Source organism: Palaemon carinicauda, unplaced genomic scaffold (assembly GCF_036898095.1).
Source record: "Palaemon carinicauda isolate YSFRI2023 unplaced genomic scaffold, ASM3689809v2 scaffold193, whole genome shotgun sequence".
NCBI classification, from domain to species: Eukaryota; Metazoa; Arthropoda; class Malacostraca; order Decapoda; family Palaemonidae; genus Palaemon; species Palaemon carinicauda.
The window spans coordinates 30,001-50,000 of NW_027169512.1; the positions used below are offsets into that span (position 1 = coordinate 30,001).

The 20,000-nt window shown below is 35.0% G+C and overlaps 2 protein-coding genes across 2 annotated transcripts in view; one reads left to right on the forward strand and one right to left on the reverse strand.

Moving 5' to 3' along the window:
* The window catches only part of LOC137635895 (neprilysin-1-like), a 14,488-nt gene extending 4,746 nt beyond the window's left edge, over window positions 1-9,742 (forward strand). The window contains exons 2-6 of the mRNA XM_068368330.1: window positions 3,677-3,873; window positions 5,160-6,707; window positions 7,057-7,252; window positions 8,263-8,469; window positions 9,321-9,742. Coding sequence (XP_068224431.1) covers window positions 3,677-3,873; window positions 5,160-6,707; window positions 7,057-7,252; window positions 8,263-8,469; window positions 9,321-9,641 — 2,469 coding nt within the window. The 3' untranslated portion in view covers window positions 9,642-9,742. The remainder of the gene's footprint in view (window positions 1-3,676; window positions 3,874-5,159; window positions 6,708-7,056; window positions 7,253-8,262; window positions 8,470-9,320) is intronic.
* A 4,922-nt stretch (window positions 9,743-14,664) lies between these two features.
* LOC137635894 (uncharacterized) overlaps window positions 14,665-20,000 on the reverse strand; it is an 11,972-nt gene continuing 6,636 nt past the window's right edge. The window contains exons 2-3 of the mRNA XM_068368329.1: window positions 18,619-18,751; window positions 14,665-17,478 (exon numbers count right to left, since the gene is read on the reverse strand). Coding sequence (XP_068224430.1) covers window positions 15,876-17,478; window positions 18,619-18,734 — 1,719 coding nt within the window. The 5' untranslated portion in view covers window positions 18,735-18,751 and the 3' untranslated portion in view covers window positions 14,665-15,875. The remainder of the gene's footprint in view (window positions 17,479-18,618; window positions 18,752-20,000) is intronic.

Sequence of the window (20,000 nt, forward strand, 5' to 3'; positions counted from 1 at the left end):
CCGTTTCAACTTTTACTTCCAAAATAACTCATGACTTATTCTACACAAATAATATTGAGTATATATATATATATATATATATATATATATATATATATATATATATATATATATACACGCACACAACCACACACACACACATACATATATATATATATATATATATATATATATATATATATATATATATATATATATATATATATACACATATATTAAATGTTTATATATATGCATACATATCCATACATAGAAATTAAATGTTTGTCCAAAAATGACCCAAGGCACACTTATATTTCATATTTATAAATCAATATATATGTATGTATATATATATATATATATATATATATATATATATATATATATATATATATATATATATGTATATATACATATACAGTACATATATATATGTATATATATAAATATATATATATATATATATATATATATATATATATATATATATATATATATATATACACACACACACATATATATATATATATATATATATATATATATATATATATATATATATATATATGTATATATATATATATATATATAATGCAGGGTCAGGCAGATGAAATTGTTAAAGGTGACAAATCACTACCAGGTTCAAAGTCCTAACACTCATATACTCATAAGCATATATTATCTTTCAAGTGTTAAAAAATTCTCATAATTCTGTTTTAGATATTTTGTTTTTCCATGTGTTATATAATTGTAAATATATATTGTAGATGTACTGTATATATATATATATATATATATATATATATATATATATATATATATATATATATATATATATATATATATATATATATATATATATACTGACCAACAGCCCCCTATGGGGCCCAACCACAGTAGTGGTCTCCCCAGTAAACAGCTGGGATCAATCTGCCGCAATACAAGTGCTAGGCAAACATAATAATACTGGGGATATATATATATATATATATATATATATATATATATATATATATATATATATATATATATATATATATGTACACACACACACACACACACACACATATATATATATATATATATATATATATATATATATATATATATATATATATATATATGTACACACACACACACACACACATATATATATATATATATATATATATATATATATATATATATATAGATAGATAGATACATACATACATACATACATACAAATAAGGAAAGGACAAGTACAAGATCAATTATTATTATTACTATTATTATTATTATTATTATTATTATTATTATTATTATTATTAGCTACGCTACAAGGCTAGTTGGAAAAGCAATATGCTATAAACCCAAGGGCTCCAACAAGGAAAAATAGCCCAGCGAGGAAAGGGAATAAGGAAATAAATAAACGATATGAGAAATAATTAACAATGAATAAAATATTTTCAAAACAGTAACAACATAAAAAATATCAGGTTTTAAGTATTGCAAACAATAATATCGCAGGGTGTGTAATGGTTTAAAGGTCGCTCATGAATGGCAGAGGCAAGGGACAGCGACATTGCCCTATCAAGCAGGACAATGCCCTAGAGACTGACCATATATACATATGATGAGCGCCAAAGCTCATTCTCCAGCCAAACTAGGACCAAGGAGGGCCTGGCAATGGCTGCTAATGACTCAGCATATTGACATATAATCTCGTCCAACCCCCCCCCCCATCCTTAGCTCACAAGGGTGGTGAGGTCGCAGCGACCAAAGGAACAAACGAGTCTGAGCGGGACTCGAACCCCAGTCTGACAATCACCAGGCGAGGACGTTACCACAATATCACAGTGTGTGTAATGGTTTAAAGGTTGCTCATGAATGGCAGAGGCAAAGGACAGTGACCTTGTCCTATCAAGCAGGACAATGCCCTAGAGACTGACCACATAATGGCTGCTGATGACTCAGCAGATAGACCTATAGGCTCTCCTATAGCCCCCATCCTTAGCTCACAAGGATGGTGAGGTTGCAGCGACAAAAGGAACAAACGAGTCTGAGCGGGACTCGAACCCCAGTCTGGCAATCACCAGGCGAGGACGGTACCGCCCGCCCACCACATTTTAGCTCTAAGAGCAACGATAAAAAGAGCATTAACAGCCGGCTGTTTCGAAGAAAACGAAATTGAATCATGATTAGTGATTATCAAGATAAAAGGGCGTCAGCAAACACTTGTGGTTTATCAAACTTCTTATCAAGTTATCTATTCTAAATATTGTAAACGAAAAGTCCGAACAATTTCTTGGAAAAAGACTTAGGAGTCTATAGCCTATCATTAGTACTACCTACGTTACAACCCTAGCTGGAAAAGCATTGTATATTACTATTACTAGCTAAGTAACAACCCTACCTGGAAAAGCAGATGCTATAAGCCCAAAGGCTTCAACAAGAAAAATAGCCCATTGTGGAAAGTCAATACGGAAATAAATATACTATAAGAAACGAACAACTGAATTGAAATATTCTTAGAGCAGTCACAATATTAAAACAGTTCTTTAATATATAAACCATAAAAGAGACTGATGTCAGCCTGTTCAACATAAAAACATTTACTGCAAGGTTGAACTTTTGAAGTTCTACCGATTCAACTACTAGATTAAGAAGATCATTCCACAACTTGGTCACAGCTGGAATAAAACTGGTAGAAGTTTTGACCCACATATTATAGTACACACAATTTATGTACACTTTTGTAATATTAACAAATATCTCTAAATTTATAGATTTCTCATACCTATCATTATTATTATTATTATCATTATTATTATTATTATTATTATTATTATTTGCTAAGCTAAAACCCTAGTTGGAAAAGCAGGATACTATAAGCCCAAAGGCTCCAACAGGGAAAATGGATGCATTTGTAACTGCAAGACATGGAACCCACATATTACAGCACACACAATGTATATACACATTCAGTTGTAATATTAACAATTATCTCTAAATTTATAGATTTCTCACACCTGTTATTATTATTATTATTATTATTATTATTATTATTATTATTATTATTATTATTATTATTATTATTTGCTAAGCTATAACCATAGTTGGAAAAGCAGGATGCTATAAGGCCAAGTGCTCCAACAGGGAAAATTAGCTCAGTGAGGAAAGAAAATAACGAAATAAACTACGAGAAGTTTAAGAACAATAATAACATTAAACAAATCTTTCATAGATAAACTATAAAAACTTCAAAATAACAAGTGGATAAAAACTTTAAAATAACAAGAGGAATAAAAAAAATATAGAATAGTATTCCCGAGTGTACCCTCAAGCAAGAGAACTCTAACCCAAGACAGTGGAAGGCCATAGTACAGAGGCTATGGCACTACCCAAGACTAGAGAACAATGGTTTGATTTTGTTGTGTCCTCCTAGAAAGCTGCTTGGCATAGCTAAATAGTCCCTTCCACCCTTACCAAGGGGAAAGTAGCTGATGAACAATTACAGTACAATAATAATTCTAGTTTAGTTATTGTATGAGCTGGTTTTTCTATTAACATATAAAATAGCATATCACCACCTACAAACTCATCAACAACTGGAAGGATATTTGTTTGAGCATGTCAATGAATTTCAATCAAGAGTTAAGTTTTCATATCATCAAAACTCCTATAAAATCTGAATTTTATGTTATCTAAATAGGTTTCCGTCATGGCATCTAGCGTGGAGAACCTAGCTGTGGAGCCAGCAAGGGGCTCATCAACACTTAAGTTCTGTAGCCGAAGGTCCAGGCTGGAAAAGATTCTTCTGATGGTTTCGGGTGTTGCTTTACTTGCCTGTGCTGCCTTAGTGGGAGTCGTGGCTTCCAGCCAATCGACCACTGCACCAACACCGTCTGAGTAAGTGCTAAATACATTGGCTACGCTAACCTAACCTAACTTGACCTAACCTAACCTTGACTAACCTTTTACTTGCCTGTGCTGCCTTAGTGGGAGTCGTGGCTTCCAGCCAGTCACCTACTGCACCAACACTGTCTGTGTAAGTGCTAAATGCATAGGCTAATTACCTAACCTAACTTAATCTAACCCAATCTAACCTAACCTATTACTAGCCTGTGGTGCTTAGCAGGGGTCGTGGCTTCCAGTCAGTCAACCACTGCACCAATACCGTCTGAGTAAGTGCTAAATTCATAGGCTAATAACCTAACCTAACTTAATCTAACCTAACCTAACCTAAACTAACCTATTACTTGCCTATGCTGCCTTAGCAGGGGTTGTGGCTTCCAGTCAGTCAACCACTGCACCATCACCATCTCAGTAAGTGCTAAATACATAGGCTAATTCCTTAAGCAATTAACACGCTGTATATAAACTCAATAAGATGACTTAGTACACCAGAAATTTAATTAAACTGTAAATACAGTTTTTACTTCAGTTAAAATTGTATAATCTTATCACTGTTAAAAAACCGTAATTTTAATCGGAAATTTTCTCAGTAAAAATATACTGTTCTCAGCCGTACTTATTTATGTGTATGTATACATTCACATGAATATGTATATGTAGTTGTAAGTGAACAAATAGGTGTAGGTATATGTGTACGTATAGCTGTATGTGTATGTGTACGTATAGCTGTATGTGTATGTATAGTTGTAGGTGTACATGTAGTTTTAGTTGTACATGTAGCTGTAGGTGTCTATCCCTGCATAAAGATAAAATCATAAATAAAAAAAAAATTATTTCCTACTTCAAAACCTTTCAAATGACGTCACAATAAGCTGCCATAGACTGAATTTACCATTAAGAACCTTGATAAAATATCTCAAATTCAAAGCTTTTTGTTTAGAACTATTCCACAATAGCTAGATAATATATCTGAAGTAAAACAATCAATAATGGATTACAGTAGAAAATAATACTGCTCTTCTAGATATTAAACTTTCATTACGTATACTTCAAATTTAATGTGCTATAAAGAAATCTCAAACAATAAACAGTACAGTAATCTACAAAAATAATGAAGAAACTTTTGACTCAAGACTACAGAATAAATCCTAAAAACATCTTAATCAAAAGAAATTATCATAATCATATTCACAATGTTAAAGTTTCATCATTATAAATTAAGATATTGATAAGTATTAAGTGACAAAAATTTATCATTTTATTGTGTTTCTCCTTCCCAGGCTTAAGATTAACTTTCCCGAACTGCCCCACCCAGCAGCAGCACAAAAAGCTGGTATTACAACTCCAGCAAAACACGAACAAAATGATGGACAAAATAAGCCAGCCAAAGATGAGAGACAAGGTATTCAGAAAAAGAAGTCAACAAGACTGCCTGTAACCAAAGGTTATGACCCGTCTGGTGCCAAGTACGATATCTGCAACACCGAGGAATGCATTCTTGCTGCTGCCGCTATTATTGAAGCGATGGATAAATCAATCGAACCTTGTGATAATTTCTTCCAATTTGCTTGTGGGGCGTGGATGGAAAAACATCCCGTTCCAGAGGCCTCTTCTCGCTGGAGTCAATTTGATCTGTTGGATCTAGAATTGACTAATGCTTTGAGTGACATATTAACATCTCCTGTGATTGTAGATGATCCTAAATCAATTAACCAAGCAAAGGCAATGTATGCTGCTTGTATGGACGAAGACATACTTGAATCTGTTGGTGTAACTCCACTGACAGACTTTCTGGAACAATATGGAGGATGGCCGATGACCTTACAGAGCTGGGTCGAAACATCCTTTGACTGGCAAGTTACAGTTGCCGATGCAAGAAAATTACTGGGTCAAGATTATTTAATCAAGGTGTGGGTGTTTGCAGACGAAAAAGATACATACAGCACAGCTATACACATAGATCAATCTTCCCTGGGAATGCCTCGCTCAGTTTTAACAACACCCGAGAGCTATGAAGCAAGAATTACTGCATACAAGGAATACATGGCAACTACAGCTACAATCATAGCTACTGCTTTAGGTACATCAGTTGATCCTGCTGCAATAGAAGAGGAGGTGAAAGCCACCTTTGAGTTTGAAATGGCACTTGCCAACATAACAACTCCAGATGAAGAAAGGAGAGATTCTGCACGTATGTACAATGACATGACAGTTGCTGAGCTAAATACTTTGACAGGTGGATTCATTAACTGGCAGGAAATGCTATCCTCCATGTTTTCTACTGCTGGTATTTCTATTGAAACAAACCAAAGAGTTATTGTACAAGAAGTCGAATACATGCAAAAGTTAACTAACTTGATACAAGCAACAAGCGCGAGAACCGTAGCAAACTACCTTATGTGGAGACACGTGCAAGCTCTTGGAGATGAAACCAACAAAGAGATGAGAGATGCATCTTTCAACTACGAAATGATAGTCACTGGCATTTCAGCACAAAAGCCTAGGTCAGAAACGTGTGCAATTTCAGCTAACGACTACATGGGAATGGCACTTGGCACTAAGTACGTTGATGCTTACTTCTCCCAACAAGCTAAGGATGAGGCAAATGAAATGGTGGAAGATTTACGATCATCGTTCAAAGATCTTTTAGCTATCAATGAATGGATGGATGAGGATACAAAACCAAAGGCTATTGAAAAGGCTGATGCCATAAGCAAGTTTATAGCATATCCTGACTGGTATAACAATGCATCTGCACTAGAATCCTATTACAGTGGGTTAGATGATCTTGAAAAGCAAAATCACTTCAGCAACATCTTAAAATTAAGGTGAGAATACTATTAATGATCTTTTCTCTTATTGTATGTTACAAAACTGATTTAAGAATAGTTGTAAACCAGGAACATTGATGATACAATGTCATTAAATTTGTATCGGGACCTTAGCCAATCTGATGTCTCATTGTTTTCAGTGTTGAATAAAGCATAAAGAAATTATCTTCACAGTACTGAAGCAAAACTATATATTTACAGACTTAAAAAGTAACACTGCTTCTCAATACAAAATTTTTAAAACATGAACAATGACCATGGAAAAAAAAAACAATGCATTACAATAAAAAAGGGCTTTGAAAACTTCGCCAATGTATTAAGTAGTCTTTTAAAACTTCAACTTCAGAAATTGGGGCAGCACCGACGAACTAGATGATTTTGGAGCACCCACCAAACGTGACAAGTGGCTAATGACTCCTACCACTGTGAATGCTTATTACGAGCCAGAGTTCAACTCAATAACGTTCCCCGCCGGAATTCTTCAACCCCCTTTCTATCGTGCCAACTCTCTGCAAGCTCTGAATTACGGTGGTATTGGTCAGGTTAGTGCTCAACTATACCTTCATACAATGTGTTTTTATTATTATTAATATTACTTGCTAAGCTAACACCCTAGTTGGACCAGCAAGATGCTAGTCCAGGGGCTCCAACAGGGAAAATAGGCCAGTCAAGAAATGAAACAAGGAAAAATAAAATATTTTTAGAACAGTAACATCATCAAAATAAACATTTCCTATATAAACTATAGAAACTTTAACAAAACAAGAGGTAGAGAAATAAGAAAGAATAGTGTGCACGAGTGTACCCTCAAGCAAGAGAACTCTAACCCAAGACAGTGGAAGTCCATATTACAGAGGCCATGGCACTACCAAAGACTAGAGAATATTGGTTTGATTATGGAGTGCCCTTCTCCTACAAGAGCTTTGGAAACACTTGTTATGGTGGCACCTTTTTCATGCAGAAACTAGGTTTTAAAGTTTCTGTAAAACGTGCGTCATGATCTTTCACTAATCTAGGTGCTGTATAGACATAAATACAAAGATCAGCTCAGTTGCAAAAATTGTTACACTTTGAGTTCTATCTATAGCTTCAGAAGTACCAAGATTATAAAATGAATTATTAAATCTTATTGATATCATGATTTAAAGTTATATTTTGGCAATCACAATCAGATTATAGATTTTGTATATGTTTATATCAAAACATTTCAGCTATTTCCCACAAGTCATAAGACTACTAATCTAATGATTAAAGTTGATAGGTTATAATGTTTTTTTCTGTTCCATTCAATGCAGTTTTATCTAGCTTATGCTTGTCGATTTGCAATATTAGTATTTCCATAGAACCTTACTTCCATAATCAGTGTCATCTAGATTACCAGTTCTTGATTGCAGAAACAATCTTTGGTGATTCCTTTTCTGTCAGGTACTTTCAACAACCACTGAGCCACATTTTTAAGGTCACAGGTCCTTTTTATAATCATGGTCAATAACCTAATTTTGAATATACTTGAATATTTCTAATAATAGGGTTCTAATTACCCAATAACTAGGTCATAGGTCATGAGATTACTCACGGATTTGACGACGAGGGACGACAGTATGACAAGGATGGTAACACGATACCTTGGTGGAGCAACGCAACCTCAGATGCATTCAAGGAGAAGGCCCAGTGCATTATCAATCAATACGGAAACATCAGTGTCCCAGAAGTGGCCGACTTACTACCAAACGCTACACTTAATGGAGTGAATACACAGGTGTGTATGAAGTACTTTAACAAAACACAAAAGTTTTTCTGGGATCCCAAAGGTTAATAAGAGCACTAATATTTCTATTAAATTAAAACCCAAAACACTTACTAAACAGCTGCATCTTACATGGATGCAAAATAGAAGAAAATCACTTAATTTTCACTTGATCCTTCTGATGATAAATGATAGTACTATAGCAAGTAAGATATTTTGCTGATAACCCCATTAGTGTAATTAAGCAGGACTGAGCCTGGTCAGTACTTGGTTGTGTGAATGTCAAGAAATGTCAGAGCATATAGGCACATAAGCACTGGAACACTCATGGGGTTAGTAACCTCCTTTTACAAGTACCTTCTGAAAACCAGAAGTGTGGCAACCGCTCCAAGGATAGGACATGTTATGGTTAGAAAATTACGGTATATCCATACATACATTATATATATATATATATATATATATATATATATATATATATATATATATATATATATATATATATATAATATATATATCTATCTTCAAACTATGATTTAAAGAACTGAGTAAGTTCCTGGAATAAACCCATGAAAGAAACAAAGACAATCAAATGAATCACTATATTTTGATAAATACACATTGGCCCTCATCTTGAAAAAATGGGTGACGGATAAAGTGTAATTCGAAATATAGTTATAATTTATTTGATTTCTTGTTTCTTTAATGTGCCTTTTCAATTATATATATATATATATATATATATATATATATATATATATATATATATATATATACAGTTGAGCCTTGTTGCTGGCCTGATGCTAAATTGACACAAAATCAATGAACTATCCGTTTAAAACTAAATAATTCATTTTTTTCAGGGAGAAAACATTGCAGACAATGGGGGTCTCCGAGAAGCTTTCTTTGCTTACCAGAAATATGTGGAAAGAGCTGGAGAAGAACCACGTTTGCCTGGCATCGACCACTTCACTCCATCCCAGCTGTTCTTCCTCTCGAACGCTAACATCTGGTGCAGCACCATCACGAAACAGGGACTTCTGAACCAAATTCTTACTGATCCCCATTCGCCTGGAAAATACAGAGTTCTAGTTCCAATGAGCAATATGGAGGAGTTCTCGACAGTCTGGAACTGTTCATCCACAGCGCCGATGAATCCCCCGAATAAATGCGTCGTTTGGTAGAAATCAGGGACCTACGTCGCTAGAATTATTTAACTCATTTATTTCTTCTTTCATAAGTTGTTCATATAATTCATGACAGAATTAAAGATCTACAGATTGTTGCCAGTTCTTTCCATATACCAAAAATATACAGAAACTAAAAAAGGGGAAAAAGGGACAAGGAGATCCTCTACGGTTGACTGTAGCTACTTGTCACAAAGTAGTACAGTATTTAAAAAACAATTATTATAAAATACTAGCTGAAAATCAACCATTGTTTAACTCTAATAAAATAAAAAAATCCAATGATTCAATGTCTAGCCAAGTTTTTGACAATTATATTTAAAAGATATATTTTTCATTCATTTATACAACAGCTTTCAAAACTGTATCAAGTTATCTATTTAACCTAAGGAGTACCTATAGTTCAAGACTGGATGTATTGTATTCTGAATCAGGGGATGTGAACCCCTTGTGTGAGGAAATACTGCCTAAATGGCAAATAAATCTCTCTCATTTGCTCAATGGCAAGTACATACGTTAGGTCAGTCCATTTACCAGGGATTGCCATAGCACCGATAACCCCTGGTAGTACTTGGACATTGCAAGATATCCTGACTTAGGGTATAAATATATTGCTCCCTACATAGAAAATGAGTATATATTACCATACGTAAAATGCGTCCACTATAGTCAATTCTTTTTAGTGAGACAGATTTGCACTGACTCGCAGCGGTGCCCTTTTAGCTTGGAAAAGTTTCCTGCTCGCTGATTGGTTAGAGAAGATAATTCTAACCAATCAGATAGCCGAAAACTTTTCCGAGCTAAAATGGGCACCGCTGCGAGTTGGTGCAAATGCGCCTCATCAAAAAAAATTTGTATAGTGCTCAAGGATTCAGTTCCTTTAAGGTTCAGTAAGTCTCGTCAGATCATGATATGATTATTTTGGAAGAGGGTTAATACTTCAGATGCTTTATGGAGAAGACAAACCTACTTTAAAGTATAGCTTTGCCTTTATAATACCTCACCAATACTATAACATTAAAAACGGTTACAGAAGACTAAAACTACTGCCAGATCTTTTACCAGACAGCATCAATAATGTCTAAAACACTTCCAGATGATCAAAATTATTGCCTGTTTAAGTTTCCTAAAGATTAAAATTACTGCAAGAACTTTGCTCAGACAGCATCCAAAAACAGCAAAAACATCTATAGTCAGTAAAATAAAATTCTGTATTAACCATTTATAATCCTTACCTTGATAGATATTGCCTCTTGAAAAATATGGCCTGATGTACTACTTTAAAATATTCTTTAAATTTTGTAGTTATAAGGACACCCCTGTTACATCGACGCTCAATCAAAGATTCCAGTCAGTAGTGAAAAAAAGGATGAAGCTTGAAGCTTGTTTTCTCTATTAATGGCAGGAACTTTTTCACCTGGAAAAAGATATATTCATGGTGTAGCAAAGTTTTTCCACCTTAAAATCAATATATTTTTCATGTGACAGTGCAATTTACACAATGTCCATTATACTGTATACAGAAGGTAAAAGTTGAAACAATATTAGTAGAAAATATAAAACAAGACAAAGTTTAAATAGTATTACAACTTTTATGATGCACATATCTCATTGCAATCAATTTTATAACTAGATTAACAGTCTGCATAAGCCACTCACCTTGTCTTAATTACTTCTTAATTGCATCTTGCTTATTTAACTAACTGTCTGTTAACAATCGGTCTCAAAACGTTATCAATGAGTTTTGTGACACATTGTGGGATGGCCTCTAAGCCAAGAAAGGACTTAAACTTTTCAAATAGATATAGATTAAATAGGTGATCCAGGACCCAAAAGTATATCCCGAAGATAATTCATCTGAGGATTCTGAGAGCCAAGTGCATGAAAATATTTGCATAGATGTTTGCTGTAAGTACAGTATACTGTACTCTCAATGATTGTTCCCTGGCTTCAGTCGACCTCTCTCTACACAAATACAAATGGAAATCAAATGAATACGAGCTGCAACTATAAAGCGATGTGGCCATGTTTCACTATGAACTGGGCAAAGCTTGTCCCATTACTTTGCAAAAGTGGATCTGCTTCCCCTGTCTTACCTTATTACCCTGTGCCTAACTGAAATCTTCTTACTTTTACTGCAATACCGGATAGAGAAAGGTGGAAAATTACTCTTAAAATTCAGCTGAATGTCAAGCCTATGCACTTAGTGTACCACATGATATGTCACCGGTCTAAAGCAAAATGATATACTATTTCAACAGTAATCCTACAATTATGGAACTAAACATTTTCATGATTATCCGTGGGGAAGTTATTGGTAGTGTTATGTAGTAACGCCATTACTGAGGTCAGCTGATGGATCATGTCCTGGGGCAAGGGTGTTCCATTCCTTGGCGAGGGCTGTGCAAGCTCCTGGACATATTGTAGAGGATATGGGCTGTCAGAAGCCCTGCTGCACACTAAATCCCAAACATATTCCATTGGATTGAGGTCTGGTAACTGAGATGGCCACACCATAACTTCGATTCCTTGAGATTCAAATAGTCTTGTACAACTCTTGGAGTGCGAGAACAGAAATTATTGTGCACCAGCATAAGCTATCACCTATTGCCTCAGCAAATGGTCTCACAGTGAGTTCTAGATTCTCATCACGATATCTTATGGCTTTCAAGGATCATCCATCAAACACATGTAAGTCTGCGCATCCGTTAAAGTAGATTCCACTGTAAACCAAAACGGCTGCTCCACCATACATGACATACGGGACAATGTTGCATGCAGCATATCATTCATACTGGTGATTCCACACTCCAACATATTGGTAACAAGTAGATACATGGTTATATACTTTCATCAGTAAAGAGAACAGACTGCCAGTGATGCAACTCCCCAACCTAGTGATCATGTGCAAATGCCTGACAGGTTGTTTAGTGTTGGGATGAGTTCTGGATATCTTGCAGAATGTCTGCTCCTTATACCCTCTTTATGCAACCTTACCCTTACTTCCTGATCACTAATATGCCTTGGAGTAGTCTGATGGAATACCATTTTGCATGCTTCTAACAGCCGACCGACTGTATCGTAGAACTAGCATAAACATATTTGCCCTGATGAGAGGATGTACATCATATATGGCCCTGTCCCGGAAGAAAACCGTACCTTCCCGTCTCAACTAAAGCCTAGCAACAATACTTCTAGACATGCCATGCCAACTGGCTACATTCCCTTGTGAAATACCCTTTTCCAACATCTGGACGGCCCTTGCTACCTCTGGTTCCTTTAAGTACCGCCTAGAACATTCCAAAAGCATGGTAGGGCGAAACATCAATAGGAAGATGAAGAAACTCATTGCGGCAGTCAGTCTTAGAGTAAACTGTGCGGACTGCAGCATAAAGCTAGATATCAGTGAAGGGTCCCTAAACTAAACGGATTCCTAGATATTAACATAGATGAGGAAACTGAAAATACTTGGAATTATAAAGAAAACAAGGATTCCAAAGGTAGAAACAATATATTCCAGCTTTCAGTATTTACTCTGTAGAGCAAATATTTAATAAGGCACTACAATTTTTTTGAGTAGTGCATATATACATATATATATATATATATATATATATATATATATATATATATATATATATTACTATAAATTACATATATATACACACACACACACACACACACATATATATATATATATATATATATATATATATATATATATATATATGCAACCACAAATACAGTTGTTTCTAGTCTACTGCAGGCCAAAGGCCTCAAACATGTCCTTAGTCATATCTATGGTTTGGTATTTTCATAACCATGCTGGCCACTGTAGATTGCTGATGGTGGGAAACTTTAGTTTGATCGCTTTCAAGATAGCAACATGGTATAGGTGGCCCGGAAGATTGAAAATTATTTAAAAAGAAGGGGTAGTCTGGAGAGCATGCCTTCGCCAAGCCAAGTAGTCTCATGTTGCTCTTAAATCCACTGCATGCTTGTACTTCGGTGCATTTTCTTCAAAATCTTATGGAATCGTTCTTGCGTCATATCCCACTTGTCCACCGAGTTTTGTTGAAGTTGGTTCTGTAGTTTTTGCATAAATATTGTTCACAAACAAAAAATAATTAACAAAATATTTTCCATTCCTTACCATTGCGATAATTTTCAAAGTACTGCTGCGTACTTGTATTTTGATGTACTTTACCCAAAATGATACAGATTCATTCTTGGGTTATACCCAACTAGATTACCATGTTTGGTCATAATCGGTACAATAGTTTTCGTGTAAAGTTGCTCACAAAGAAACATATAAATAAATAAACAGACAGGGGTGAATACATACCATTTGCAAAATCTTAAATTTTGGAAAAGACAAATTATGTTTTATCTAAAAAGAATAGGACATTTTTTGTTAAAGATTAATCATAAAAGTACCATAAACAATAAAATCTTTCAGAGATCTATCCGTCTTACATTATTCTATATGTTTTTGAAAGCTTCATTGACAATTTAGTTGGCCTGATCAGCAAATTCACCATGACATGTTAAAGTCAGATGCTAGAGTGTTTGGTCTCTCATTGTATTAAAGACGACTTGTCTGTAACCTTCATGTGCATTAGGTGAAGGATAAAATGAGAACTTTGTTACCGACCTTAGAAACATTTGGACGCAATAATATACTAAAGATAGCATTGAACCAATGTTCCATGTTCAAAAGCTGAAGCAAATGAAGACTTTTTGTCAAACCACAGTTGGCAAACGAGAGCATTTTCCACTTTAATATTAGTCACCTGACTTTTAGCACCCAGTGCTGGTCTAAAGTAACTCTAATTACAGTGATGGATCTATTAAAAGTCAGAAATTGTTACTAAGGCCCTGTCCACACGATCAAGCTTGCCCGACGGGCAAACAGTGATACCAGGCCATAATAGTTAATGAAAATGAGGGTTGATGACGTCAGAAGCGGGAAAACTAAAGGCAGGGATCTGGCAGCACTGTATGATGCCAGATCCATCCCTGTCTGTAGTTTTCCCGCTTCTGACGTCATTAACCCTCATTCTTACCAACTATTGTGTTCTGGTATCACTGTTTGCCCGTCGGGCATGCTCGATCGTGCGGACAGGGCTTTAGACGCCTCAACTTCTTTATATTCATGAAGAGATGTTAGACAAACAAGCATGAGTTTAGATTTTCTCCTGAAGGAGCATCTGATGAAAACATTTGAGATATTAAAGCTTTCACTTATAAACTAGCAAAATCTCTTAGAGTTCTATATCTTACAAACAAATTAGGATCTTCTTATACGGAAAAGGCCAACCTAAGATTGATATTTATTCCCTTTGAATGAGAGGTAAAAATCCTTTCTTAGGACACTACGTCACTTGAATAATTGAAACTTCCTGAATGAATCTTGAAAGACATTACATGTTCTTAGGACACATAACTTGAATAATTGAAACTTCCTGAATGAATCTTGAAAGACATTACATGTGATAAGAGTATGTCACTTGAATGATATCAATTGAAACTTCCTGAATGAATCTTGAAAGACATTACATGTGATAGAGTACATCACTTGAATGATATCAATTGAAACTTCCTGAATGAATCAACCACTCTATTTACATTAAAATATAATGAGACTAGTCTCTTAAATACTAAGACACTTCCATTTAATCATTCCAAAATGACAAGTTATGGCCAGCATACTTTCACATGATTCTAGTCTTAAAACACTCATTAGGTTTTTATAAAATATATGCAATTTTAAGTAATTAAGAAGAACAATGGAGCAAATAAACTTAAAATTAGATTTGAATACAAAATAACTCATCCTAATTTACTCTTGAATTGAAGAATGAAAAGTATAGCTAATTAGTAACCAAGGATACATAGAGTCTTGAGATTATCTTCATACAATGGAACTTAAACCTATAAATGTGGAAGGCCACGGTACAGATGGCATGACACAGGTCAGCATTTGAACAGATTCGTTACATGGGACTGATCAGCTTCAGGTGTAAATGTGGAATAATGTGGCACAGGAGATTGCCCAATTAAATGATTTAGACCAAAGGCAAGATGATGAATGCCAACAAAATTCTAGACTAACGGTATATAAAGATTTATTTTGAATTCCAAAAGATCAACCATATATCACTGTACAGACTTCCTGGTTCTACACATAAAACCTTCATTTCATCTAATCTTATAAAAATGGAATGCTTGTTATTTGAGAAACCCTAATCTAACCAATGTGTCATTAACTCTGGCTATTAGTCGATTTTGATACCTTAAAATTGACGGGTCCATAACCGTCTGATTCTTATATTCTTTATCACACACTTTTCTGAGACCTCTAACGCACTCTGAACGGTAATGGTGTAACTGAGCAGTGTCTGTGTCTATATAAAATGACTCACACTTTCCTCCAATACACGTGATTGGAAAATGATTATGAATCGTTAGAACCCTTTCTGTGTCATGAAAACATTTCACGTAATGGGTTGGTTTGTTATATTTAATAGACCGTCTAATATTTCGTAGCATGTGCATAAAGTACGGAGCATTCGCTGTACGATTGCGTTGTTGGCTTACATCATCAAAAAAGTAAACGTGCCTTGGAACATAGTTGGAGGGATACACCCCACTACCTAAAGCCTGTGGGACTAGGTAATCCATTAATTCTTTCCAGGTTGCAAATTTCTTTGGAAAAATTACCTCGTCAATGTCAAGGGCACTGATAAACTTATATTTGTTGATATTTTTCAAAAAACAGTCATTATAAGGAATCATTTCTTGGTGACTCTTTCGAAAATTGATATGCTTTAAATACTTGCCCACGATGCCAAATACACTTGGTTGCTTTGCTGCTAATATTAACTTCGTAACTTCAACTTTGCCAAGTTTCTTATAATAACTCAGAACTTTTGAAACATTCGGATGAACTTCAAATTCATATAGAAAGACTTTATTGGCTCCTAGAATGAAAAGTAGTTCCAACCACTCAACTAATCGAGCACTCTGATCAGAGAAAGGTATGGTAAGACCTTTGACGCATACAGCGAAGTCTTCTTTACTGCCAGATTCTGGAAGGTTGTTGAATACCCTTAAATTTACCTTGGCCATATCACACGGCTTCTCAACCAGAGAAACAGCTTGCGGAACACTTTGGCCGTAATCACCAGGCACGTGGCAGGAAAAGAGGTAAGGTTGCAAGATACCATTCTTGTACATTCCCATTTCCTTTTTCCAGGCAAGGTTATATTTATACACATTAGAAAAAATTGGCTTTTGGTGCCCATCAAACCAAAACTGGCAATAAAGACTAATGTTTACATTAATCCTATCTATCTGACTTAGTATATGAACTGAAGGTTTATTTTCAGATAGTGATCTGTTGTCAAAATACGCTCCATACAGATGGAAAGTCCCTTCACTCGTCTCAAGCGTTTGCCAATAGGTATTATAGTAATTAAGATTAAAAAGAGATGGAAATTTAGCACATGTTCGATTCATGGCTAAATTCTTACCCCTGACCTTTTGCCAAAATAAAACTGGCAAATTTGGTGCCCTTTCCTGAACTCTAGCGGCTACATCTAGATCTGAGAGTTCTGGGGAAGCATCAATCATTAATTTCCAATCCTTGGCACTGAGGGAAGCTTTTGTATTGGGACTTGAACTTGATCCGATCACAAATTCCAGAGCATCATCAGCTATATTGAGCTGTCTTATTTTACTTGATTTGCTAGTACTGCCACCATTCTGGAAAACTTCTGTAATCGCTGCAAAGTTGCCATACCCGAAGAAGGCCCCGTGCCATTGAAGCAACCTGTAAAATGTTAATTATGATGACTAAAGAGAATTTCACCAGTAAGGTAAATCATACCAAAGGCCAGTAGACTTATTGAACTCTAAGATGGGAATACCTCACATGAGAGTGCTGAAATTTGAAAGCAGTACATTCGTCCGATCAGTAGTTTTTCTTAGATCAGATTATATAATGGAAGAAGTATCCTAGGTGTACTACCTTAGTCCAAATAAAAAAAAATGAAAGGGGACGAAAGAAATGGGCAGTATTTAAAGCAAATGAATAAAAAAAAAGAACTAGGGAAAACATTCCTGAAGCAATACATATCTCTGACTGATCCTTGACCAAATCCTCTTCAATAGTTATTTAGCATATGGAATGTTAAAATGAACATTTCTATAGTTCTAATTAAGGGAAATAGCTATGGCCTTTTCCCTCTAACTATATGTCTTTGTGAAGATAGCAGCCATATATATAATAAAGATCATGATTATGGCCAAGATAAAAATGTCACCAAACTTGTGACTTGATATGGTTTCATTAGAAGTCCCTTTTCTTATAGTTTAAAAGGTTGTAGTCATAATTTCGCAAACATAATATCTTCGAATAATTATCCTCTGTGGAACACCCCTATATTTTTCACTACTTCCCAAGATTCTACACTAACGAGGAGTAGATTAGTCATGTCTGAGAAACACATTGTATGGTTTATGAATTTAAAAAAAAAAACTATAATGGGATGCTTCTATTGATTCCAAAATTCCCATGTCAAGTATTTCAAGAGAATTTACAAGGCCAGCCTTCTTTCACATATCTCATTTATAGACCTAAGTTGCCTTCAAGAACTAATCCGTAGTGGTTCAATTTGATTTGGCAAGTGGAAATCGTCCGCAGCGACTCCATTAATACATTTCCAAAGTTAGGCAAGTGGAAATCGTCCGCAGCGACTCCGTTAATACATTTCCAAAGTTAGGCAAGTGGAAATCATCAGCAGCGAATCCGTTAATACAATTCCAAAGTTATATAATGATTAAGGGCTAAAAGTTCAAAGTTAATAACAGACAAGGGTTCAAAGTTAATATCGATTGAGGGTTGTGTTATTTAAACATGAACGTGATGAGAGAAACCTATTAACTTTATGTGAATAAATAACTTTCGTACCTTCCATGGTAAAGAGTCACCAAGAGGATTGAGAAGACTGAGGCTCCTATCACAAAGAAAGTCAAAGTCATGGCTCGCTTCAGAGTCCATCGAAACAGCTGTATGTAGGGTCTCATTATCTTCCAGTACACTCCTGGAACATAGTTTGGATTGGATTAGATTATTATTATTATTATTATTATTATTATTATTATTATTATTATTATTATTATTGTTATTATTATTATTATTATTATTATTATCATTAAAAGCCAAGCTACAAACCTAGTTGGAAAAGCAAGATGCATTAAGCTCAAGGCCTCCAACAGGGAAAAATAGCCAAGTGAGGAAGGGAAATATTATTATCATTATTATTATTATTATTATTATTATTATTATTATAAGCCATGCTACAACCATAGTTGGAAAAGCAAGATGCTATAAGCTCAAGGCCTCCAACAGGGAAAAATAGCCCAGTGGGGGAAGGAAATATTATTATTATTATTATTATTATTATTATTAAAAGCCAAGCTACAACCCTAGTTAGGAAAGCAAGATGCTATAATCCCAGGGCCTCCAACAGGGAAAAATAGCCCAGTGAGGAAAGGAAATATGATTATTATTATTATTATTACTATTATTATTATTAAAAGCCAAGCTACAACCCTAGTTGGAAAATCAAGATGCATTAAGTTCAAGGTCTCCAACAGGGAAAAATAGCCCAGTGAGGAAGGGAAATATTATTATCATTATTATTATTATTATTATTATTATTATTATTATTATTATTATTAAAAGCCAAGCTACAACCCTAGTTGAGAAAGCAAGATGCTTTAAGCCTAAAGCCTCCAACAGGGAAAATAGCCCACTGAGGAAAGGAAATAAGGAAATAAATAAGCTACAAGAGAAGTAATAAATAATCAAAATAAAATATTTTAAGAACAGTAACAACATTAAATGAAATATTTTATATATAAACTATAAAAACTTCAAAACAACACAAAAGGAAGAGAAATAATATAGAACAGCGTGACCAAGTGTACTCTCAAGCAAGAGAACTCTGATCCAAGACCGCGGAAGAACATGGTACAGAGGCTATGTCATTACCCAAGACTAGAGAACATTGGTTTGATTTTGGAGTGTCTTTGGCCTATATGGCCCGACACTGGGGCCTAGGAGAACATTCAGTCCTCATCTGCAACTAGGGGGGAACCCTTTCAGTTGCAGCATTAAGTAAAAGTTAAAGGAGTTGGACAGCCAGAACCACTGGAGGTCATTCAGGGCTCATTTGCAACTAGGGGGGACCCTAGCATGGCAGTATGTAGTAAAGCTAAAGGAGTTGGACAGCCAGAACCACTGGAGGTCATTCAGGGCTCATTTGCAACTAGGGGGGACCCTAGCAT